We start from the raw sequence: 24,609 nt of genomic DNA, 5'->3' as shown, positions 1-24,609 counted from the left end.
GGAGGACCTGAGCCCTAGGACCATGAGCCTGATGACTCCTTGCTGTCCCCAGTCCACCTAGCCGTGCTGCTGGTCCAGTTTCAACTGTTCTGCCTGCGGCTATGGAACCCTGACCTGTTCACCGGACGTGCTACCTGTCCCAGACCTGCTGTTTTCAACTCTCTAGAGACAGCAGGAGCGGTAGAGATACTCTTAATGATCGGCTATGAAAAGCCAAGCTGACATTTACTCCTGAGGTGCTGACTTTCTGCACCCTCGACAACTACTGTGATTATTATTATTTGACCATGCTGGTTATTTATGAACATCTTGGCCATGTTCTGTTATAATCTCCACTCGGCACAGCCAGAAGAGGACTGGCCACCCCTCATAGCCTGGTTCCTCTAGGTTTCTTCCTAGGTTTTGGCCTTCCTAGGGAGTTTTTCCTAGCCACCGTGCTTCTACACCTGCATTGCTTGCTGTTTGGGGTTTTAGGCTGGGTTTCTGTACAGCACTGAGATATCAGCTGAAGTAAGAAGGGCTATATAAATAKATTTGATATGGAAGTCTTTATAAAATAATTGCTTCCACGATATGGTCGGATTTTAGCTTTTGAAGCAAGGCAAGACATGCCTCATAATATGCATAGGCTACTGCCTCCAGCTCATTGCAAAGTGGTGTGTGACGTTCTGATGCCTGCCTACCGTTGCCTATGTACTTGAATGACAAATGGGAAGTGCACTTCAATTACCAGCTGAAAAATATTTAGAATTGCTATGCAATGATTGGGCTTATAAAAGCACGTTTCACTACAGCAACAACGAACATGCTGTTTGAGGAGCTGTAGCAGCTGCTCTCGTGCTGTCTGACAAGAGTTTCAGCTGAAACTAGGCTCTATCTGTATGCTGTGAGCATGTGATAAGATGCTGGACTAATGAAAATAGGTTAATTATGCTAATTAACCTATAGAGAGATAAGCATGACCGGTCAAATGTATTTCCATCGACTGGTATTTCCCATTTATTAATAGGCTAACAACTATTATTTTTTACAATAGGGCTTTTTTCTTCTCCCAGACAATTGGCCGGAACCAAATTTATTTATCAGCTTTTCATATTTTTTGTGGGGGGGTGGAAAGGAAAACGTTTTGAATACATTTGCATTGATGTCAGAGTGATTAGAGGGATAAAAAGCATGAGCTGGTGCACACCCAGATAGTGTGAATGTGAGTGATGACATATTTGAGTATATTCATGGTGCCGGTCACAGGGACACAGATCCAGTGAAAGAGGAAGATCATTAGTTACCGTCCAGGGACGAGGAGGGGGAGTTGTTAGCGGAGGTGTTGAGCGCGTGCAGCATCTGTTCACACCAGGTGGTGAAGCCGTCCTGGGGTTTCATGCCCTGCAGCAGCTTCAGCAGTTTGTCCTCCTCCTCTGTACGTTTCTTCCTCAACATGTACTGCTCGCTGCAGGTGGACACGGAAAAAATGTTTACGCACACACAGGCCTTGAAACAGTTTACATACACACAAAACGTTAACACACAGCTTTAAACAGAGAGGTAAACAATGCACCACACACACACACAGTGAGGTGTACCTAAGAGAGGGGCTGCTGCGGCTGTTCTTCATGCCCATGTTGCGGAGGCTGTTCTGGTTCTTCACAGCCTCCTCCCAGACACCCATACCTCCAGAGCTGCCTTTGGGCTCCATGCCCCCACCAGACCACATGCCCACAGACCCCTCACCCCACTGACCCATAGACAGGCCTCCATGCTGGAGGAAGACAGAGAAAGAACAGAGGGACATGGGTCACACTACTGGTTACCAGGGCCTGGTCCACCAGCCAAAATATATTTGCCATAATTACACCAACCCCCCCCACCCCCCACTAGTGTGTCTTCGCTAGGAGTTGAAGCAAACTCAAAACATTGAAAAACCTAGTTTGTGAACAAAACAATGCAAATAGCCAAGAAACAGATGGACAAAGTCTCACTTTAGTAGACTTCAGAGTCAATTAGACCAGTGGTTCCCAACCAGGGTCGCTGGGGGTACTTAAGAAGACTCATGAGTATGGGGTTACTGGTAAAATGCACGAGGGGGTACTTAAATGGTACTCCGGGCAAAGCAAAATTCAGTTGGTGGTACAGTAACCCCAAAATATATTTCTTCGTCTTTTTTTACCTTTATTTAACTAGGCAAGTCCGTTAAGAACAAATTCTTATTTACAATGACCTAGGAAGAGTGGGTTCACTGCCTTGTTCAGGGGCAGAAAAACAGATTTTTACCTTGTCAGCTCAGGGATTCGATCTAGCAACCTTTCAGTTACTGGCCCAACACTAACCACTACGCAACCTGCAGCACCATTGAATTAGACCAACTTATGCCTTTGTGCTGTGTTTCTAAAAATGAATCTTTAGCAGTGCACACAGCTCCTCAGCAAGGCAGGGTTTCCACGCGTCGCTCGAGGTGGGATATATTTAAGCAATAAGGCACCTCGGGGGTTTGTGGTATATGGCTGTTCCTAGGCACGGCTAAGAGCTGTTCCTAGACACGGCTAAGAGTGCCAGGATACAGTCCTTAGCCGTGGTAAATTGGCCATATACCACAAATAATAGCCTTATTGCTATTATAAACTGGTTACCAACGTAATTAGAGCAGTAAAAAAATAAATGTTTTTTCATACCTGTGGTATACAGTCTGATATACCACAGCTGTCATCCAATCAGCATTCAGGGCTCGAACCACCTAGTTTGTAATGTCTAATATACCACGGTTGTCAGCCAATCAGCATTCAAACCACCCAGTTTATAATATAGGATTTGTAGATATTTGTGTGATTAGCTACCAGCTATGAAACAAAATGACAGAAACACTTTGAAAACAGCTACTGCAGCATTTCTTTTTCTATAAAATGTCCTTATACTTGACTTCTACCTTTATTTTTTATTCCCAAATGCGAGAGAAATGTTTGCATTGTGGAGCCCTGACCACCTGCCAACGTGGCTGTTGAAATAGACCTTACATGCCAATACCGGCATTTGGCAGGTGTTAATTTTAGGTCCTGCTGGTTACACTTATGGGCATTGTAATAAATATCCTCAGAACACACATTTCTTCTCAAGAAACTACTACACTTTCAAAACCTCCCTGTAGACATAGCAGGACAGCCCGTGTGAAGTTCTTTGGGGGGGGGGGGGGTCTCCTCACCCTGTCTCTCTGCTGCTGGGCCCTCTGGTGCTGGGCCTGCTGTTTGAGCAGCCTCTCGGTCTCCAGCTCCAGCAGGCTGAGGCTCTTGCCTTGCTTGGAGAGAGCTGAGACCTGGGGGCCACTCCACACGGTCCCTGACCCTGACCCAGAGACACACCCTGGGCCCCCGGGCTGGGCCTGTTGCAGCAGCTTCAGGATCAGCTCCTGCTGCTGACGACACTGCTGCTTACGCCTGTACAGCTCCTCCTCCTCACGCCTCTTCTGCTCCTCCTGCTGCCTCCTCTTCTCCTCCCGCCGCTTCCTCTCCTCCTCCTCTCGCTTGGCCCTGAGTTCAGCCTCACGCCGGTCCTGGAGCTGAGGTACAAGAGATGAACAGAGAGTCAGCAAGAGAGAGAGAAGAGGGGAGAGAGAGGGTGAGAGAGGGGGGACAAAGTAAATAAAGACAGTACCTTCTGTAGCTGCTCCAGAGATGGCCCCTGAGTGGAATGACTCATGGTTAAGTCCCATAGGTTGGCCTCACCTCCTGGAATAGGCCACAAACACATTACTGACATACAATGGCAACATGTAGAAGGACATCTGGGTGAATGAAAAGTTGTATAGCTGAGGTCTATCAGTCTTGGAGGATATGCAAGAGCGTGTGCTTAGTGGTTAGAGTGTTAGTCCAGTAACCGGAGGGTTGCTGGATCGAATCCCCAAGCTGACAAGGTAAAAATCTGTCGTTCTGCCCCCGAGCAAGGCAGTTAACCCACTATTCCCCGGGCGCCAAAGAAGTGGATGTCGATTAAGGCAGCCACCCGCACCTCTCTGATTCAGAGATTGGATTAAATGCAGAAGACACATTTCAGTTGAAGGCATTCAGTTGTACAACTGACTAGGTATCCCCTTTCACTTATACAAATACAGTCAAATATATTAGCACCCTTGCACTTTAAAATGGAGTGCAATGGAGCAGAATGTCCTCTTCAAAACTGGTTGAAAGGCTATTTTTACCCTGTAGGCACTGGCAACTTACCACCTGTAGGATAAATTACATTTGCTGAGAATGACCTTGCCTCCAACCAAATTAATTTGAAATTTTAACAATTTAGTCCAGGCCATTTTTGCCTTTGAAATTAAAAATCATAATTTCAGCATTTTTCATTTGACCGCATCTGCTTATATAAAAGGTGTATGTGAAGCAGATAACGATGCAGCGGGTTCCTTTTCAGTACCTGACTGCTGGGAGGCTGAGGTACGCATGTCCCACATAGACCCATTATCTGGTACTGACATGGACCTGTTCATCATGCTAGATTCCCCACTCCTGAAAACAGAAACACATTAGTACTCACAAATACCCTCCTATACATCCAGTGTGTGTGTGTGTGTGTGTGTGTGTGTGTGTGTGTGTGTGTGTGCCTACCTTTTCATGTGCTGAAACCTTATCTGCAATTGCTGGTATAGAGCTGCAGTGGCTGCTTGTTCTAACTGTTTCTTCAGCAGCTCCTGATCCATATTGCCCTGCGGAACAAGACCTACAGGGTTACCTACCAACTATGCCACTGCTTTAGAAAACCACCAAGCACACCAAATAATAGGGATGTACAATATAAATTGGTAAGCATATCAGAATCGGCCGATACTACCTAAAAATGCCAACATGTCTAGTTTAACGCCGATGTGCAAAACCGATGTCAAAGCTGTCGTGCATACCTATATAACGTAGGTAGATGACGCTACAAAAAATACAGCGCTACACAGAACAAAAGCAGAAAAATACTAAGCACACACTTCCAACAACTAAACAAGTTCAAGTCGAGCAGTCATTTGAAAGAGGAAGGACATTTTAGGGGGGTTAAAACTTGCAAAAGTACTCTACAAGTGGCTGTGAACAAGCGATTCAGTGGCATACTCCCGGAGCCTCTACTGTGTCGCCACCATGCTCGATGCTAGCTACAAGGACCGCTACTTTGATGCAGACAACAAACACGGTTTACGTGAAATGTTAGACAGCTGGACAAGATGGAAACAGACACAGTGACAGTGTGCACCAAGGAAGAGCGGTCACGGACAGACAGAGCTGAAACTTCACTGCTTGACATGTATGATGAAATCCTGGTTGAGACTGAACAACAAAAAAGCACAGCAAGTAAGTGAAATAAATAGGTTTTGATTATGTTTTACTGGTAATGGGGGACATACGTAAATGTCAACAAAATAACTTTTGGTCAGTGTGTGTGTTTCAACTATTTAACTGTACTAGAATGCTTAAAAGGCCGCTAAAAAAATGTAATAAAATCGGTATTGTTTTTTTTTGGCAAGGAAAATATTGCATCGGCCAAAAAAGTAATATCGGTGCATCCCTACCAGATACACTACTGATTATCTGCTCTGGATAGATACACGATACAGCTACAAGAGACAATATACATTATACTCAGTAAAACACACGATTTTGCCTATGCCACTTTGATACTCTACTTATTCCAAAAAAAGTTGTTCACCACAGTCAAGTATCTCTGTGCCTTTGCTGTACCTGGGTTAACTGACAAACCCCCCACACACACACACCACTAAACAACCAGTGAACAGGAAGTAAACAGAAACACCCAGACAGACGTGTGCTCGCTGACTCACAGAGGACCCCCGAGGTGGTGGAGGCTGTCTCACCAGCAGGGGTGGGGGGGAGGGGCCGGGGGAGAAGGGCACGCGCCCCCACATCTTGATGACATCTCCCAGGGGCTGGAAGCCCTCATCACAACCCCTCTTTACCAGCAGTGTCATGGAGAAGTAGCCTGCCTGGAACCACTCACACATCTCCACCGTGGAGAAGGGACCTGGACCAGGGTCATGACAAAACAATATGACAATGTGAAAAAGTATCTGTAAGGTACTATATGCAACATATATTGATTGATATGTACAGTGCCTTAAGAAAGTATTCCAACCCCTTGACTTATTACACGTGTTGTGTTAGAGCCTGAATTCAAAATGTATTAAATTCATTTTTAGATCCTCTCATCATCTACAACACATGTTTTTAGACATTATTGCAAATTTATTGAGAATAAAACACAGAAATACCTAATTTACGTAAGTACTCACACCTCAGAGTCAATACTTTGTAGAAGGACCTTTGGCGGCGATTACAGCTTTGAGTCGTCTTTGGCATGTCTATCAGCATTTGTACCTCCGCATTTACTCCCATTCTTACAACAACAAAAAAGATTCTCTAGTCTGATGAAGCCAAGATTGAACTCTTTGGCCTGAGTTCCAAGCGTCATGTCTGGAGGAAACCTTGCACCATCCCTACYGTAAAGTATGGTGGTGGCAGCATCATGCTGTGGGGATGTTTTTCAGCGGCAGGGACTGGGAGACTAGTCAGGATCAAGGGAAGGATGAAAAAGGGCAAAGTACAGAGAGATCCTTGATGGAAACTTGCTCCAGAACGCTCAGGAACTCAGACTGGGGCGAAGGTTCACCTTCCAACAGGACAACGACCCTAAGCACACAGCCAAGACAATGCAGGAGTGGCTTCGGGACAAGTCTCTAAATGTCCTTGAGTGGCCCAGCCAGAGCTCGGACTTGAACCCGATCGAACATCTCTGGAAAGACCTGAAAATAGCTGTGCAGCGTCGCTCCCCATCCAACATTACAGAGCTTGAGGGGATCTGCAGAGAAGAGGAGAAACTCCCCAAATACAGGTGCGCCAAACTTGTAGCATCAAACCCAAGAAGACACGAGGCTGTAATCGCTGACAAAGGTGCTTCAACAAAGTACTGCGTAAAGGGTCTGAATACTTAAATTTGATTCCAGTTCATTTTTAATACATTTGCAAAAATGTAAAAAAAATAAAGTTTTTTGCTTTGTCATTATGGGGTATTCCGTTAAGATTGATGAGAAAAAAAACATTMAATCCATTTTAGAATAAGGCTGTAATGTAACAAAATGTTGAAAAAGTCAAGGGTTCTGAATACTTTCCAAATGCACTAACTGCTAAAAATTGTGAATGTGTGTGTCTACCTTGGATCTCTGCCTGGGGGTCCTTGTAGAACCACTTCATGGCTGCCTCGTGGGAGAGTGGCAGGGCACAGTCCCTATGGGCAGAGTGGGAGTGCGTGTGTCCAGCGGTGTGTGTGTGTGAGTGTGGGGCTGGGTGTGTGTGAGATTGGGAGGTAATGTTGTGGCTCTCCTGCAGTGCTTGGGTGAAACACTCCTCCTCAAGGGATGTGTCCTGCAGAGATGCCACCATCTTTTCAGCCTCCTACAAGGGTGGGAGAAGATAAAAAAATATGAACATTTACATAACACTCAGCCAGTATATCAAGTGTAATCGTAATCCTGACAATAAATTGGATGTAAAATGAACGCATGTCTAATTGACATGGTAATGCAACCCTACCTGTTGCAGGTGCTTCATGCCCTCGTCCTCCTCCACTTCTCCCCCTGTTGATGGGAGGAGAGATCCAAAGGAGGGAGGAGGCATCAGGCTGGAGGAAGTGGTGGTGGAGGAGGAGGGGTCTGGACTGAGCTGAGCACCACTCCCTGGAGGTGAGCTGCCTGTGAGACCACAGAGAGAACAGGGGGAAAGGGGATGAGACATGTACAACTACTGTACTAGGGCCACTACTGAGCATACAGGTGAAACATTCTCTGGAGCAGATACAATCTGATGCCCACACAAAGTGAAAATGGTTCACAAGAACGAGACGAAATGGACAAAAACACATAACATGATAAATTGACTGAATTATCAAGACAACGGTTCATTTATAAAATGAATAAGCACCAGTTATGTGTATTTGACCCTTTAAACTACTCCAATTTGAACATTATAAATTGTCCCGTTAGCAATAGCCCATATTAACAGTAAAAGCTACTTATCGTTATTATTGATAACCATAAAATATCTTCGATAAATGGTCACTGTCGATACTTTCGGTTTATTGTCCTAGCTTTAGTACACAACATGTGCATATCAGTAATTCAGTCAGGGCTCTAAAGTGCGACCAAATTGGTCACATATGCGACTAAATATTTTGCTGTGCGAACAGGAGTTTTATATTGGGAGCACTGAGACAAGGAAAAAAAATATATCCTAGATACTTGTTGTAATAAGGCTTCGCAGTACCGTTGTTTCAGAGATCTGACACATTACCGGAGGAACATTTTTATCTTACCTATAGCGGATCGCCGGGACTGAATTTTACATTCACAAACCACAACACTGTGGAACGTTCTAGAACTACTTGCGCGTCATTAACCATTTGTTTACACTTTGTTCAGTCATATTACATCATTGGCTAGCGAGCCAACAACCTGGTAACTTTACCAGTATATCCAAAGATTTGGGGGCCCAGAAATGAAAAGGGATAGCTTATTCAGGAGATCAATGATCATAGCAATGAATGAGTGCAGGGCCTGAAACAACATTTTTGGTCCACCAGCCACTGTGGCAGGTAAATTTAAAATCTACCAGCCACTCAGAATATTTTTGGGCCATAATAATTAGACCAAAAAACCCAAAAGAACCCAGGTGAGAATGCTTTGTAATGTTTGTAAAACAATACATGTATTACTAGCTAGAAGTGATGTGGTTTATTGCAACAACAAAAAATCATTTTTGTGATCCAAGTGTTTTAATCAAAATGTCACAGATGACAAATTCTCAGATACCCCTTTAAGGGTGGAAGGTTAACATGACAACAATGGCACTCGAACCAAGTGACAGTGTGCCTGTGAGATAGAGAAACAGGCACACAGTCGCTTGGTTCGAGTGCCCTTGTGTCTTTGCTGAAGCAAACTCAAAAAATTGTTTTGTTCTCAAACTAGGTTTGTTTTTCAACGTAAATAGCCAACACACTCAAGGACAGTCTCGAGTAAATTAGACCAACTTTTATGCCATGTGCAGCACTTCTAAAAATGAATCTCCAGCACTTCAACAGCAAGGCAGTGTTGCTGCGTGAGGTGGGATATTATCGACCTGACGACAGTAGCGTGCGTCTATTATAAGTGTTGGTTGAGGTCAGTTAAATTCATATCTATGCCAACATGACACCAATCTCTATGAAAATTTGCAGATCAACTTTGAGGTACACAACAACACTCCACATTTCTCATCATGAGTCGTCCATCTGTAACCGAGAACCACAGCGCATTTCTTAACAGGGTCGTTGGCAATTGAGTTGAGTATTTGAGCCTACTGATCTCCTATTCTAGACGTCTGCTTAAAACGAGACTATAATTTCCAAAATTGACCATTGGACATAAAATGCCAGATTGAATAAACTTGCAGATGCAACAGTTTATTAAATGTATCGCTCTCACATGCACAATTCCTTCCGTTAACTTCTTATGGCTGCAGGGGCAGTATTGAGTAGCTTGGATGAAAGGTGCACAGAGGTGCCCATATTAAACGGCCTGCTCCTCCGTCCCAGTTGCTAATATATGCATATTATTATTCATATTGGATAGAAAACACTCTGAAGTTTCTAAAACTGTTTGAATTATGTCTGTGAGTATAACAGAACTCATATGGCAGGCAAAAACCTGAGAAGTTCCACTTCCTGTTTGAATTGTTTCTGAGGTGGCAGATTTTCAGCCAAGCTCTCAATGAAATTACAGCGAGATATGGATGAGTTTTCACTTTCTACAGCTTCCACTAGATGTCACCAGTCAACAGAACTTTGTGTGATGACTAATGTGAAGGGGGGCCGAAGGAGACAGGAATGAGTAATCACTACCACGAGCTGATCACGCATTCACCATGCGCCTTCACATGAGGACGTCCGTTCCACCGCTCTTCTTAAGTCAATCTAATTCTCCGGTTGGAACGTTATTCAAGATGTATGTTAACAACATTCTAAAGATTGATTCAGTACATCGTTTGACATYTTTCTACTGACTGTTACGGAACTTTTGGACATTGTCACGTTATAGTGGAGGCGCTTTGTGACTTTGGAATTGTTTACCAAAGGCGCTAATCAAAGTAGCTAATTGGACATAAATAACGGACATTAACTAACAAATCAAGCATTTATTGTGGACCTGGGATTCCTAGGACTGCATTCTGATGAAGTTCATCAAAGGTAAGGAAACATTTATCATGTATTTTCTGGTTTCTGTTGACCCCAACATGGCGGCTAATTTGGCTATAGTTCTGCGCTCCGTCTCAGATTATTGCAGGATTTGCTTTTTCCGTAAAGTTGTTTTGAAATCTGACACAGTGGTTGCATTAAGGAGAGGTATATCTATAATTTCATGCGTATAACTTGTATTATCATCTACATTTATGGTGAGTATTTCTGTTGAAACGCTGTGGCTATGCAAAATCACTTGATGTTTTTGGAAATAGTGAATCTAACGCGCCAATGTAAACTCAGATTTTTTGTTATAAATATGAACTTTATCAAACAAAACATGCATGTATTGTGTAACATGAAGTCCTATGAGTGTCACCTGATGAAGATAATCAAAGGTTAGTGATTCATTTGATCTATTTCTGCATTTTGTGAAAGCTATCTTTCGCTGGGAAAATGGCTGTGCTTATTGTGGTTTGATGGTGACCTAACATAATCATTTGTAGTGCTTTCGCTGAAAAGCATATTTGAAATCGGACACTTGTGGGATTAACAACAAGAATACCTTTAAAATGATATAAGACACATGTATGTTTGAGGAATTTTAATTATGAGATTTGTTTGAATTTGGCGTCCTGCACTTTCTGGATGCTGTCATATCGATCCCGGTAGCGGGATGCAGCCATAAGAAGTTAAGAAACAAAGATGTTCTACATTTTTGTAGCATTTCTGACAATGTGACATTTTGCCAAAACTCAGTTCTAACACCTAGGTAATTTGGATGTAACCTAGGTTACTGTATATAACTAGGTATATGGTGGTATTCAAGCTGACGTTAATCAATGTACACACAGATTTTTATTAGCTTCGTAGCTTACTAGCTAACGTTAGCTTGCTTGAACAAAGTCAAGCATCTAGCCTCTGTAGCTAGCTAACACTAGTCAGCTGAAAGATAGCTAGCTAACGAACAGGCAAATAAAAAATAATAAAAAAGTAGCTAGTCAATTAAAGGTGGTTTTGTTTTGATTAGCTAGGTAGCTAAACTAACATTATACCAGTCAAATGAGAGCTAACAAAGCGAGGAAAGCTAGCTAGATATATTTTGCCAAGTAAGGTTTTTCACATACGGCTGAAGTCGTGTAACTGCTGAACCAGTGGCGTGTAATCGGATCACAGACAAATAAACTAGCGTATGTCCATGGCTGCTATGATAGCCAATTAGCTAAGGTTACTTGGCTAGCTAAAGTTAACATAAGACAAACATTAGCTAACCTGTTTGGTCGGTTCACGTACCACAATATATCATCATTTCTCACACTAAACAGTTAACCTCACTAGGGTCTGTGGGACGGTAGCGTCCCACCGTGTCAACAGCCAGTGAAACTGCAGGGCGCCAAATTCAAAACAACAGAAATCCCATAATTTAAATTCCTCAAACAGACAAGTATTTTACACCATTTTAAAGATACACTTGTTGTAAATCCAGCCAAAGTGTCCGATTTCAAAAAGGTTTTACGACGAAAGCACACCAAACGATTATGTTAGGTTAGAGCAAAGTCGCAGAAAAAGACAGCCATTTTTCCAGCCAAAGAGAGTAACAAAAAACAGAAAGAGATAAAATGAATCACTAACCTTTGATGATCTTCATCAGATGACACTCATAGGACTTCATGTTACACAATACATTTGTTTTGTTCGGTAAAGTTCATATTTATATCCAAAAATCTGAGTTTAGGCGGGACGCTACTGTCTCACTTGGCAAAAAGACAGAAAATGCAGAGCGCCAAATTAAAATTAAAATTACTATAAAAATCTAACTTTCATTAAATCACACATGAAAGATACCAAATTAAAGCTACACTGGTTGTGAATCCAGCCAACATGTCAGAATTCAAATAGGCTTTTCGGCGAAACCAAACGATGCTATTATCTGAGGATAGCACCATTGTAAACAAAGAGAGAGAAGCATATTTCAACCCTGCAGGCGCGACACAAAACTCAGAAATGAAAATATAATTCATGCCTTACCTTTGACGAGCTTCTGTTGTTGGCACTCCAATATGTCCCATAAACATCACAAATGGTCCTTTTGTTCGATTAATTCCGTCGATATCCAAAATGTCAATTTATTTGGCGCGTTTGATCCAGAAAAACACCGGTTCCAAATTGTGAAACGTGACTACAAAATATCTCAAAGGTTACCTGTAAACTTTGCCCAAAAATTTCAAGCTACTTTTGTAATACAACTTTGGGTATTTTTTAACATAAATAATCGATCAAATTGAAGAGGGGATGATCTGTGTTCAATGCAGGATTAAAACCAACTGTAGCTAGCTTTCTGGTCATGCGCATCTAACAGGACACTTCGAGTGACCCTCCTTCAAGATGGCCGTACTTCTTCATTACACAAAGGAATAACCTCAACCAACAGTCTAAAGACTGTTGACATCCAGTGGAAGCAGTAGGAACTGCAAGATGGTCCCTTAGWWWTCWMMMMMKKKKKWGAWWWCTAACTGAAAAGAGAGTGACCTCAAAAAAGAATAATCTGAATGGTTTGTCCTCGGGGTTTCACCTGCTAAATAAGTTCTGTTATACTCACAGACATGATTCAAACAGTTTTAGAAACTTCAGTGTTTTCTATCCAAATCTACTAATAATATGCATATCTTATCTTCTGGGGATGAGTAGCTGGCAGTTTAATTTGGGCATGCTTTTCATCCAAAATTCCAAATGCTGCCCCCTACCCAAGAGAAGTTAACTGATGTTAAGTTTAAAACCAAACTTTTGGAAACTGCCACACTAATCATATTAAATTGCTTTGCACAGACCAAACTACGTTAACATTAAGGCAACGTTAACCAGATTTCAGACAGTACAAATACTGCACTTGGCAAAGCTACATTCCTTGACTAAGAACCAAGACAACAACATAAACCATAGATGAGAAAACAAATTACTTTAGGAAACAGTGAGTTAGCTATGTTGAACCGACTACAGTAAATGGTTGAACCCCAAAAGCACATGTAAACAGAACCAGATTGACAGCGTCGCTGTTTCAAACACGCGTTGAATACATTCCGTCTCCGGCCTAAACTCCCTCTCCTGCCATCGACATTCATAATCTAAATGTGTGCCGACTGATCAACACTGTGTTAAATAACTTTTCAGTCTATTCACAGAAAATCTGAAATCTCCATTCACAAGTAAAACATAGTCAGGGGGTTCCACACACTGCACCAGATTAAAACATCAGAATCATCGCTTGCGTACATGACTTGCTGTGTGCCAGCCTGGTCTCAAACTAGACTAAACTTAGTAAATGTAAATCCGGGATACTGAAATTAGTATATGTGGTTCCCCAAACTGAGGCGCACCACATTGTTTTTCTTTTTGGAGTGGGGTGGAGACTCAGTCCAGCTTTCAACTTCCTCTTTAAAGTTCTAATAGTAGAATGCACATGGTGCAATTTCTAAATTGAGTAATGAGTCATCAGTTTCCCTTGTCATGTCAGTCATTGCATATTAAAGAGAGCTATTTGTCAGAAAGACCCAGATAAAAAGAAATATGACATGGACAAGTTTATGTTTGAGTCACTCATGTCACATGAATACACATTAGCAGGTGGCAAAATGTATAGACTTGCAAGAAAATGAGCTTTAACAGCAACAGTTTCTCTGCACCCCATGACAAATGTGTAGAACTGCAGGAAATAAGCTTTAAACCTGCAAAATGTTCTTTCTGCCAACAAGAGGGGTGTGAACAATTTATTCATGAACAGTGCTTGTGCGGGGCGCGTGGCATGTTCCCCAATGCTGGAAGGAGGGCCTGAGTGATTTTTTTTTGGAACCCCTGACTTAATGGAGAATATTCCTATTCTCTTAAGTATACTGAACAAAAATATAAATGCATCATGCAACAATTTCAAAGATTTTGCTGAGTTACTGTTCATATAAGGAAATCAGTCAATTTAAATAAATTCATTAGGTCCAAATCTATGGATTTCACATGACTGTCCAGCCAGCTACATTGTATAATTGCATAGTAAATATCAAAGCAAACTTTGTCACAAGAGCCAAATACAACAGGGGTAGACCTCACCGTGAAACACTTACAAGCCCTTAACCAACAATGCAGTTCCAGAAAGAGTTAAAATATTTACCAAATAAACAAAAAGTAAAATCCAAAATATTGAGGCTATATACAGGGGGCACCAGTACCAAGTCAATGTGCGGGGGTACAGGTTAGTCGAGGATATTTGTACATGTTGGTAGGGGTAAAGTGACCATGCATAGATAAACAGCAAGTAGCTGTGGGGGGGGTCAAGGTAAATCGTCCAGATGGCCATTTTATTAATTGTTCAGCAGTCTTATAGCTTGGGGATAGAAGCTGTTAAGGAGCATTTTGTTCCTAGACTTGGAGCTTCGGTACCGCTTGCCGCGCGCTAGCAGAGAGAACAATCTATGACTAGGGTGACTGGAGTCTGACAATTTTTGGGCCTTCCTCTGACACTGCCTAGTATATAGGTCCTGGATGGCAGCCAGCTTGGCCCCAGTGATGTACTGGGCCGTACGCACTAACCTATGTAGCACCTTATGGTTGGATGCCGAGCAGTTGCCATACTAGATGGTGATGGAACCGGTGAGGATGCTCTCGATGGTGCAACTGTTGAAATTTTTGAGGATCTGGGGACCCATGCCAAATATTTTCAGTCACCTGAGTGGGAAAAGACATTGTCGTGCCCTCTTCACGATTGTCTTGGTGTGTTTGGACCATGATAGTTCGTTGGTGATGTGGACACCAAGGAACTTCAAACTCTAGACCCGCTCCACTACAGCCAAGTCTATGTTAATGGGGGCCTGTTCGGCCCACCTTTTCCTCTAGTCCACGATCAGCTCCTTTGTCTTGATCACATTGAGGGAGAGGTTGTTGTCCTGGCACCACACTACCAGGTCTCTGACCTCCTCCCTACAGGCTGTCTCATCGCTGTCGGTAATCAGGCCTACCACTTGTGTCGTCAGCAAACTTAATGGTGAGTTGTGTTTGACCACGCAGTCGTGGGTGAACAAGGAGCACAGGAGGGGACTAAGCACGTACCCGAGGGGCCCCAGTGTTGAGGAACAGCGTGAGACGTGTTGTTGCCTACCCTCACAACCTGGGGGCGGCCCGACAGAAAGTCCAGGATCCAGTTGCAGAGGGAGGTGTTTAGTCCCAGGGTCCTTAGCTTAGTGATGAGCTTTGTGGGCACCATGGTGTTGAACGCTGAGCTGGAGTCAATGAACAGCATTCTCACATAGGTGTTCCTTTTGTCCAGGTGGGAAAGGGCAGTGTGGAATGCAATAGAGATTGCATGTGCATCTGTGGGGTGGAATGCGAATTGGATTGGGTCTAGGGTATCCAGGATGATGCTGTTGATGTCAGCCATGACCAGCCTTTCAAAGCACTTCATTGCTACCGACGTGAGTGCTATGGGGCGGTAATCATTTAGGCAGGTTAACATAGCTTCCTTGGGCACAGGGACTATGGTGGTCTGCTTGAAACATGTAGGTATTACAGACTCCGTCAGGGAGAGGTTGAAAATGTCAGTGAAGACACTTGCCAGTTCGTCCTCGCATGCTTTGAGTACACGTCCTGGTAATCTATGTGGCCCAGCGGCTTTGTAAATGTTGACCTGTTTAAAGGTCTTGCTCACATCAGCTACCGAGAGCGTTATCGCACAGTCGTCTGGAACAACTGGTGCTCTCATGCATGCTTCAGTGTTGCTCGCCTCGAAGCAAGCATAAAAAGGCATTTACCTCGTCTGGTAGGCTCGCATCACAGAGCAGCTCGCAGCTGGGTTTCTCTTTGTAGTCCGTAATAGTTTAAGGCCTGCCACATCCGACGAGTGGCAAAGCATATTTGCTTCAGTCTTTGTTTCCTTGCTCTTGCCAGTTTGCTTTGAGCAATGATCAGTAGGATTATGAGCTGGGATCTTATCAAAGTTACACAAGGAGAGCATGTGTTATGCTGTATAATAAATTGCGTGGTTCGAGCCCTGAATGATGATTGGCTGAAAGCCGTCGTATATCAGACCATATGCACCATGGGCATGACAAAACATTTATTTTTACTCTTCTAATCACATAGGTAACCCTTTTTTGAAGTGATAATGCTCCCCTTTGTGTCCAGGTACACTGTGTAGTGTCAAAGCCCTTAGCTGTGGAATTTTGTCCATATACTGTACCACACCCCCTCGGGCCTTATTGCTTAATTATAATMTTGTATAATAATGTTGCATAATAACCTTCTGGTGAAAAACCATGGAAAGTAAAAACAAACTGTTTTTAGAGAGAATAGGCACTGGTCTGAAGCCGAAAAAGGAAATTCACGTCAGCACTACAATGCCGATTCCACCCATGCTCTACCAAGGTTTTCCAGCACACATCTTTGACCTACTACAGTAATAACTATGTTGGTATTGTACTTCAAACTATGTGTAGGCAGGTTGCTGCAGATTCAAACAGCTTAATTCATACTCTCCAGAGGTAAAATGGACTTGTGTCCTGCATTTAAAATGTGTACACACAGGAAAGTATTTAGACTCTGACTTTATCCACTTTGTTACGTTACAGCCTTACAGTTGAAGTCGGAAGTTGACAAACACCTTAGCCAAATACGTTAAATTCAGTTTCACAATTCCTGACATTTAATCATAGTAAAAAGTCCCTGTCTTAGGATCACCACTTTATTTTAAGAATGTGAAATGTCAGAATAATAGCAGAGAGAAAGATATCAGCTTTTATTTCTTTCATCACATTCCCAGTGGGCCAGAAGTTTACATACACTCAATTAGTATTTGGTAGCATTGCCTTTAAGCCATTTTGCCACAACTTTGGAAGTTTGCTTGGGGTCATTGTCCATTTGGAAGACCCATTTGCGACCAAGTTTTAACTTCCTGACTGATGTCTTGAGATGTAGCTTCAATATATCCACGTAATTTTCCTGCCTCATAACGCCTATTTTGTGAAGTGCACCAGTCTTTCCTGCAGCAAAGCACCCCCACAAGATGATGCTGCCACCCCCATGCTTCACGGTTGGGATGGTGTTCTTCGGCTTGCAAGCCTAGCCCTTTTTCCTCCAAACATAACGATGCTCATTATGGCCAAACAGTTCTATTTTTGTTTCATCAGACCAGAGGACATTTCTCCAAAAAGTACGATCTTTGTCCCCATGTGCAGTTGCAAACCATAGTCTGGATTTTTTAAATTGTGGTTTTGGAACAGCCTTTCAGGTTATGTCGATATAGGACTCGTTTTACTGTGGATATAGATACTTTTTTACCTGTTTCCTCCAGCATCTTCACAAGGTCCTTTGCTGTTGTTCTAGGATTGATTTGCACTTTTCGCACAAAGGTATGTTCATCTCTAGGAGACAGAACGCATCTCCTTCCTGAGCGGTATGACAGCTGCATGGTCCCATTGAGTTTATACTTGCGTACTACTGTTTGTAAAGATTAACGTGGTACCTTCAGGCATTTGTAAAAAATAAAAAATAACAAAAGAATCTGAGGTCTTGGCTGGTTTCTTTTGATTTTCCCATGATGTCAAGCAAAGAGGCACTGAGTTTGAAGGTATGCCTTGAAATACATCCACAGGTACACCTCGAATTGACTCAAATTATGTCAATTAGCCTATCAGAAGCTTCTAAAGCCATGACAACATTTTCTGGAATTTTCCAAGCTGTATAAAGGCACAGTCAACTTAGCGTATGTAAACTTCTGACCCACTGGAATTGTGATACAGTGAATTATAAGTGAAATAATCTGTCTGTAAACAATTGTTGGAAAAATTACTTGTGTCATGCACAAAGTAGATGTCCTAACCGACTTCCCAAAACTATAGTTTGTTAACGGCTGAAATCCCGTTAACAGGATCAATTTGACAACAGCCAGTGAAAGTGCAGGGCGTCAAATTCAAACAGAAATCTCATAATTAAAATTCTTCAAACATACAAGTATTATACACCATTTTAAAGAAACGTGTTAATCCCACCAGTGTCCGATTTCAAAAAGGCTTTACAACGAAAGCATACCATGCGATTATGTTAGGTCAGTGCCTAGTCACATAAAAACACAGCCATTTTTCCAGCCAAAGAGAGGAGTCACAAAAAGATAAAATTATTCACTAACCTTTGATGATCTTCATCAGATGACACTCATAGGACTTCATGTTAAACAACACATGTTTGTTTTGTTCGATAAAGTCCATCATTTGTCCAAATACCTCCTTTTTGTGTGCGCGGTTAGTTCACAAATCCAAATTCAAGAGGCGCAGGCACTTAGTCCAAAAGGTTATTACAGTTCGTAGAAACATGTCAAACGATGTATAGAATCAATCTTTAGGATGTTTTTAACATAAATCTTCAATAATATTCCAAACGGACAATTCCTTTGTCTTTAGAAAAGAAAAGGAACAGAGCTTACTCTCACGGGCGCATGCCTGACTTAGGTGTCTGGCAGAATGCCATGAGCTGACTCAAACAGCTCTTATTCGCTCCCCCTTCACAGGAGAAGCCTGAAACAAGGTTCTTAAGACTGTTGACATCTAGTGGAASCCTTAGGAAGTGCAACCGGACCAAATTTTACACTGTATATTGGACAGGCAAAGACTTGAAAACCTACAAACCTCAGATTGTCCACTTCCTGGTTGGATTTTTTCTCAGGTTTTTGCCTGCCACATGAGTTCTGTCATACTCACAGACATCATTCAAACAGTTTTAGAAACTTCAGAGTGATTTCTATCCAAATCTACTAATAATATGCATATCTTAGCTTCTGGGCCTGAGTAGCAGGCAGTTTACTCTGGGCACCTTATTCATCCAAGCTACTCAATACTGCCCCCCAGCCATAAGAAGTTAAGAAAGTTGTGGAGTGGTTGAAAAACGAGTTTTAATGACTCCAAACTAAGTGTAGGTAAACTTCCGACTTCAACTTTATTCTAAAATGGATTAAATAAATCTAACACACAATATCCCATTACGACAAAGCAAAAACAGATTAAGAAATTGTTGCACATTTAAGAAAAAACAGAAACACCTTATCTACATAAGTATTCAGACCCTTTGCTATGAGACTTGAAATTGAGCTCAGGTGCATCCTGTTTCCATTGATCATCCTTGAGATGTTTCTACAACTTGATTGGAGTCCACTTGTGGCAAATTCAATTGATTGGACATGATTTGGAAAGCCACACACACCTGTCTATATAAGGTCCCACAGTTTTCAGAGCAAAAACCAATCCACGAGGTCAAAGGAATTGTCTGTAGATATCAGAGACATAATTGTGTTGAAGCACAGATCTGTGGAAGGGTACCAAAACAATGTCTGCAGCATTGAAGGTCCCCAAGAACACTGTGGCCTCCATCATTAAATGGAAGTTTGGAACCGCAACCACTCTTCCTAGAGCTGGCCGCCTGGCCAAACTGCGCAATCGGGGGAGAAGAGCCTTGGTCAGGGAGGTGACCAAGAACGCGATAGTCACTCTGCCAGAGTTCTTGAGTTCCTCTGTGGAGATGGGAGAACCTTCCAGAAGGACAACCATCTCTGCTGCACTCTACCAAATCAAGCCTTTATGGTAGAGTGGTTAGAAGGAGGCCACTCCTCAGTAAAAGGCACGATAGCCAGCCTGGAGTTTGCCAAAAGGCAAAAATGCTTCAACAAAGTACTAAGTAAAGGGTCTGAAAACATATGTAAATGTGATCTGTTTATTTTTAAGTAATGAGCAAAAATGTGGACATTAGACCAGTGGAAATCTGTATTTTAGTCTGATGAGTTCTAATTTGAGATTTTTAGTTTTAGTCTTTGAGAGACGCAGAGTAGGTGGACGGATGATCTCTGCATGTGTGGTTCCCACCGTGAAGCATGGAGGAGGTGGTGTGATGGTTCTTTGCTGGAGTCACCGTCTGATTTATTTAAAATTCAATGCACATTTAACCWGCATGGCTACCACAGCATTCTGCAGCGATACGCCATYCCATCTGGTTTGCGCTTAGTGGGACTATCATTTGTTTCTCAACAGGAAAAGCAAGCCAACAAGTGTTTAGCATATGTGGGAACAGACTGTTGGAAAAGCATTTCAGGTGAAGCTGGTTTAGAGAAGGCCAAGAGTTTGCAAAGCTGTCATCAAGGCAAACCATGACTACTATGAAGAATCTCAAATTTTAAATATATTTTGATTTGTTTAATACTTTTTTGGTTACTACATTATTCCATACGTGTTATTTCATAGTTGTTATGTCTTCACTATTATTCTACAATGTAGAAAATAGTCAAAAGAAAAATCCTTGAATGATTAGGTGTAAACTTTTGAKTAGTACTGTATATACATTATATTTGGCTGTATGTATTTTTAGATATAGGCCTATTGTAAATGTGTATTATTGTTGCGTCGCCATCTTTATTGCACAAAGAAACAGAAGCGCAAACAACTTTAAGCTGCATATTATTTTAACAGAGGCAATGAACTGTCTATTGATTAGCATGGCATTTGAAAAAACAGGAATGCAGACAGGCTCTGAGCTAGTCTGTACAACACACCACCTGCTGTTAGGTTGGGTACCTACTGATCAAAATATGATTGTTATTATGATTTTTTTWAAACTCAATGACATGTTTTGCTAAGATAAAGGTTTAAGGAAATACAGGCATGCACCACATTACTACAACAAAACAGGTCAATCAAGCCTGATGGTCTTGTAAGTATAAAAGCAAACGCTTGCATTCATTGATTATTTTAAAACGCATTAAAATGGTAGCGTAATGGGATGTCTTACTGTGGTTTGTGAAGAATCCAATACTCTACCTTGTATGCGGTACAAATGACATTATTGTGGAAGCACCTCCTCTAAGAGTATGAATTAMGCTGTTTGAGAAGGTTTGAACCCTAAGAAACCTGCCTACACATAGTTTGAAGCACAATACCAACACAGCTACTGTAGTAGGTCAAAGCTGTGTGGTGGAAAATCTTGGTAGAGCATGGGTGGAATAAGCATTGTGAAGCTCGTMRGAATTCCCTTTATTTTTCGGCTTCAGARCAATGCATATTCTCACWWWAAAAAAAAAAATGTTTTTAAATGATAGAATTCGTAGTTCGTTGTCTGATTAGCTACCAGCTATGAAACAAAATGACAAACTTTGAAAACAGCTAATGCAGCATTTATTTWGCTATAAATGTGCTCCTACTTAACTTCTATTTTTATTCACAAATGCGAGTGAAATGCTTGCATTGTGGAGCCCTGACAACCCACCAATGTGGCTGGTGAAATCTCAATCAATAAAAAAAAAAATCTTATTTTCTGGTGCTACTAAATTTTATGTGCTGCTCCTAATCTTTAAGTTGGGAACACTAGCGCTACTAATGAGTATTTTGTAATTTAGAGCCCTGAATTCAATATTTACCTTCAGTGGGCACGTGGTTGGTTTTGAAGGGGTGGGAGATGGGTGCCAAGGGAGCCTCTGGGGCACAGGGGGCAGGGAGAGGGTCTGAGGAGGGAGGGGCCGAGACAGCAGGAGGAGATGGAGTCCTGTACTTGACCACCCCCTCACATGCTGCTTCACACTCATCTAGAGAGAAAGAGGGTGAATGTGCATTCTACGAAAGCAGAAAGTTCTTCTGTTAGTTGTTTACTATAGCCAGGGAAAGTGTCTCACCTCCGTCAGTGTAGTTATCCTTATAGTTGTCCTTGCCTTCCTGACCATTGTCCTTGCCTTCCTGACCGTTCTCCTCATCTTCCTCTAGAGCTTCAAACTCCAGATCCTCTTCAGTGATGGTGCCCTTGGAGCCTTTCTGCTCAGACAAGCATAAGGCTCAGAATAGACATAAGTAACATGCAAACACACACACGTAGACAAACAGACAGAAATAATGCCTGCCAGCCAYCACACACACCTTGATGCACATGAAGGCCCCCGAGGAGTCAAAGGTGCCCATCTCTCCATCCTCTTCATCAGTGCACCACTCAGGAAGGCCGTCCCTGTTGTCCTCCCTGCGGGGGCCCTCGCTGTCACGGAAGTCAAACTCAAACTTCCTCCGGCCGCCATGATCACGCCAGCCTGCAGACCGAGGACCCCCATCTGTGTGTGTGATTTTGATTTGAGATGGAGTGTCCATCAGACATGGAAAACATGCAAAGTATACACAACATTAGTCTTAAGTAGAGGGTGTGTGAGTGGTTAGGTGTGTGTCAGTGTGTACCATCACGGCGGGTTCCTGCAACTCTCCAGGCTGGCTGCTCTCCCCCTCCTCCTCCGCCTGCTGCTGCCTCTTCCTCTTCCTCCCGGAGGGTACGCCAGTTATCGCTGTCGGCACGCCAGGAGTCCTTCCTGCCAAGAGGCCCCGCCTCCTCAAACCCTGGACGCACTACCTCAGCACGCCTGATTGGCTTCTCAAACCTGGGCCTCTCAGCCCTGACAGAAGGAAAGACGATAAACAACCATCAATATGATCGAATGATAACCATCTGGGGGCGAGGGCAGCATAGTATAGGACAGTGAGCCTACCGGTCATCCCAGCTTTGGCTGCGGAGCATTTCTCGGCAACGACCGAAGCCCACCTCTCCATCATCAGGACCGCCAGGAGCTCTTTGGTAGAATGCACCTTCACCTCTTCCTCTCCCTGCCCAAACAAACATAAGAAATTCCTTCAGGGGCCTACTCAGCCGGTTAATACATTTCCATATGTATAGTTGCACCGCCCTGATCACTCCAGGTGGTGACTAACTGCACCGCTACCTCTGATGCCTCCTCCACGACCCTTGGCCACACCTGCAGGGGCAGCCCCGCCTCCCTTTCCCATCAACCTCAGCACAGCCACACTGTTCACAGACATGGAGAAGTTTCTCTGCAGGACAGAAGGAAGGAAAGTGACGTTGACACCTAAAGACATTTTGTCAACATACACTGAAACAGGATCAGTACATCGTGGGTGAAAGTAGCAACTAAGATCTGAGAGTTAATCCTTGCCAAATACTTCTCAGGGATCAGAGCAGCAAACCTCTAACTCACTAACCACTCCTATATCTCCTGCAGTCTCACCTGCTCCTCCTCAGTTAGAGGCTCCAGGGCCAAAGGCTGCACAGGCTCATCCTGCAGGATAGCAGCAAACTCCTTATCCTGCGTGATATCCTCTGGGGGCTGGGAACAGTTTGGTTTACTTCAAACCCATTAGTCATAACCGGCCAGACACCTTTAACACAAACAGCTGTATTGGAATCCTCATTAGAGTGAATCACTCATTACATAAGCTCACCTTGTCATCTTTGATATAAAGTGCTAGCATCTCCTCACGACCATAGCGGTAATCGGCCAGCTTGGACTTTGGCAATGCTGGAGAGGGAGGGGGGGACGTCACACTCCGCCCTCTAGATAGTGCACGGAGCCTGGGGAGAAGAAATCACCCTCAGCACAATCCATGCATGCATAAATAACACTTCAAATGCAATCATTATTACTGACATAATAGTACTGGGCCATGTGTAAGACCATATCCATCTATTATCTTCACCTCAAGTTTAAGTTGGATATGCATCGCCCATTATCTTCCCCTAGACAACTAAGGGCAACAAGCAGGAGCAGAATAAAAACAGTACACAATACAACGCCAATGATTATCTTTTAGTACAATTTTGAGATGAATTATTGGCAATGTAGCAAGAATTTATGTTTGCGGGTGCTCTTATTGAATGATTGGAGTAGGGATAAGGAGAGGGCCAACTAAGTGTAAAAACCTGCTGATTGAGGCATTTTGAAGGACAACTTGCGACATTACATTATTTTAAGCTAGCTATATACAAGTTGAAGAATCATCAATAAACAAAATGTGGTTCTCTTTTCTTTACATTCTAAAACTGAAAGGACCAAGGTCATGCAGACATGCACTCACTCTGAAAACAAGCCTATGGGGAAAGAGAAAATGGAGAAGGATAGAATGCAGTGTGCTGAGAATGGGCCAATGTGGAAACAGAATGGGGCACTGAGGGAGGAAGGAGAAAAGTGAAGGACATGGGGAGTAAGTGGGGACCCCTAACATAGTGAAGATATTCTTAAATTTACTGACATATAAGATTGTTTCAATTATAAACAAGAGTTGGTTATGGGCTAGGAATGTAAGCAGGGAGGAAAGAAGAATGAATGAGTTAGAGAACGAAGAGATGCGTCACCATTCTGGGCCGAAGTTAAGTGTTTCAGCAGTCATACTCCTCTCTTCAACTGGAGCTCAAGGCTTCTGTTGGCACAACAAGGACAACAGTCAAATCATGTCATGGTGCCACATAATCAACCAATCAAATGTCCTCTTTGGGAAGTAATGAAATACTATCTCCTACCAC

At 42.8% G+C, this 24,609-nt stretch overlaps 1 protein-coding gene across 2 annotated transcripts in view; it reads right to left on the bottom strand.

Annotated features, from left to right (window-relative positions):
* LOC111964133 (GRB10-interacting GYF protein 1) overlaps positions 1–24,609 on the bottom strand; it is a 38,783-nt gene that overhangs the window by 12,409 nt on the left and 1,765 nt on the right. The window contains exons 3-21 of one of the 2 annotated variants that reach the window (XM_023987871.2): positions 24,442–24,506; positions 23,787–23,834; positions 23,532–23,661; positions 23,318–23,416; positions 23,015–23,123; positions 22,784–22,898; positions 22,479–22,690; positions 22,173–22,357; positions 21,935–22,070; positions 21,683–21,847; positions 7,575–7,732; positions 7,196–7,436; positions 5,810–6,009; positions 4,596–4,693; positions 4,405–4,496; positions 3,640–3,713; positions 3,191–3,544; positions 1,581–1,756; positions 1,287–1,447 (exon numbers count right to left, since the gene is read on the bottom strand). In XM_023987871.2, the coding sequence (XP_023843639.1) occupies positions 1,287–1,447; positions 1,581–1,756; positions 3,191–3,544; positions 3,640–3,713; positions 4,405–4,496; positions 4,596–4,693; positions 5,810–6,009; positions 7,196–7,436; positions 7,575–7,732; positions 21,683–21,847; positions 21,935–22,070; positions 22,173–22,357; positions 22,479–22,690; positions 22,784–22,898; positions 23,015–23,123; positions 23,318–23,416; positions 23,532–23,661; positions 23,787–23,834; positions 24,442–24,476 (2,788 nt within the window). In that variant the 5' untranslated portion in view covers positions 24,477–24,506. The remainder of the gene's footprint in view (positions 1–1,286; positions 1,448–1,580; positions 1,757–3,190; positions 3,545–3,639; positions 3,714–4,404; positions 4,497–4,595; positions 4,694–5,809; positions 6,010–7,195; positions 7,437–7,574; positions 7,733–21,682; positions 21,848–21,934; positions 22,071–22,172; positions 22,358–22,478; positions 22,691–22,783; positions 22,899–23,014; positions 23,124–23,317; positions 23,417–23,531; positions 23,662–23,786; positions 23,835–24,441; positions 24,507–24,609) is intronic. The other variant, XM_070443637.1, reaches the window with a different exon arrangement.

Source organism: Salvelinus sp. IW2-2015, linkage group LG5 (genome assembly GCF_002910315.2).
Source record: "Salvelinus sp. IW2-2015 linkage group LG5, ASM291031v2, whole genome shotgun sequence".
Taxonomy (NCBI): Eukaryota; Metazoa; Chordata; class Actinopteri; order Salmoniformes; family Salmonidae; genus Salvelinus; species Salvelinus sp. IW2-2015.
The sequence above is the reverse complement of the archived record's forward strand: the minus strand, read 5'-3'. Positions and strand labels throughout refer to the sequence as shown.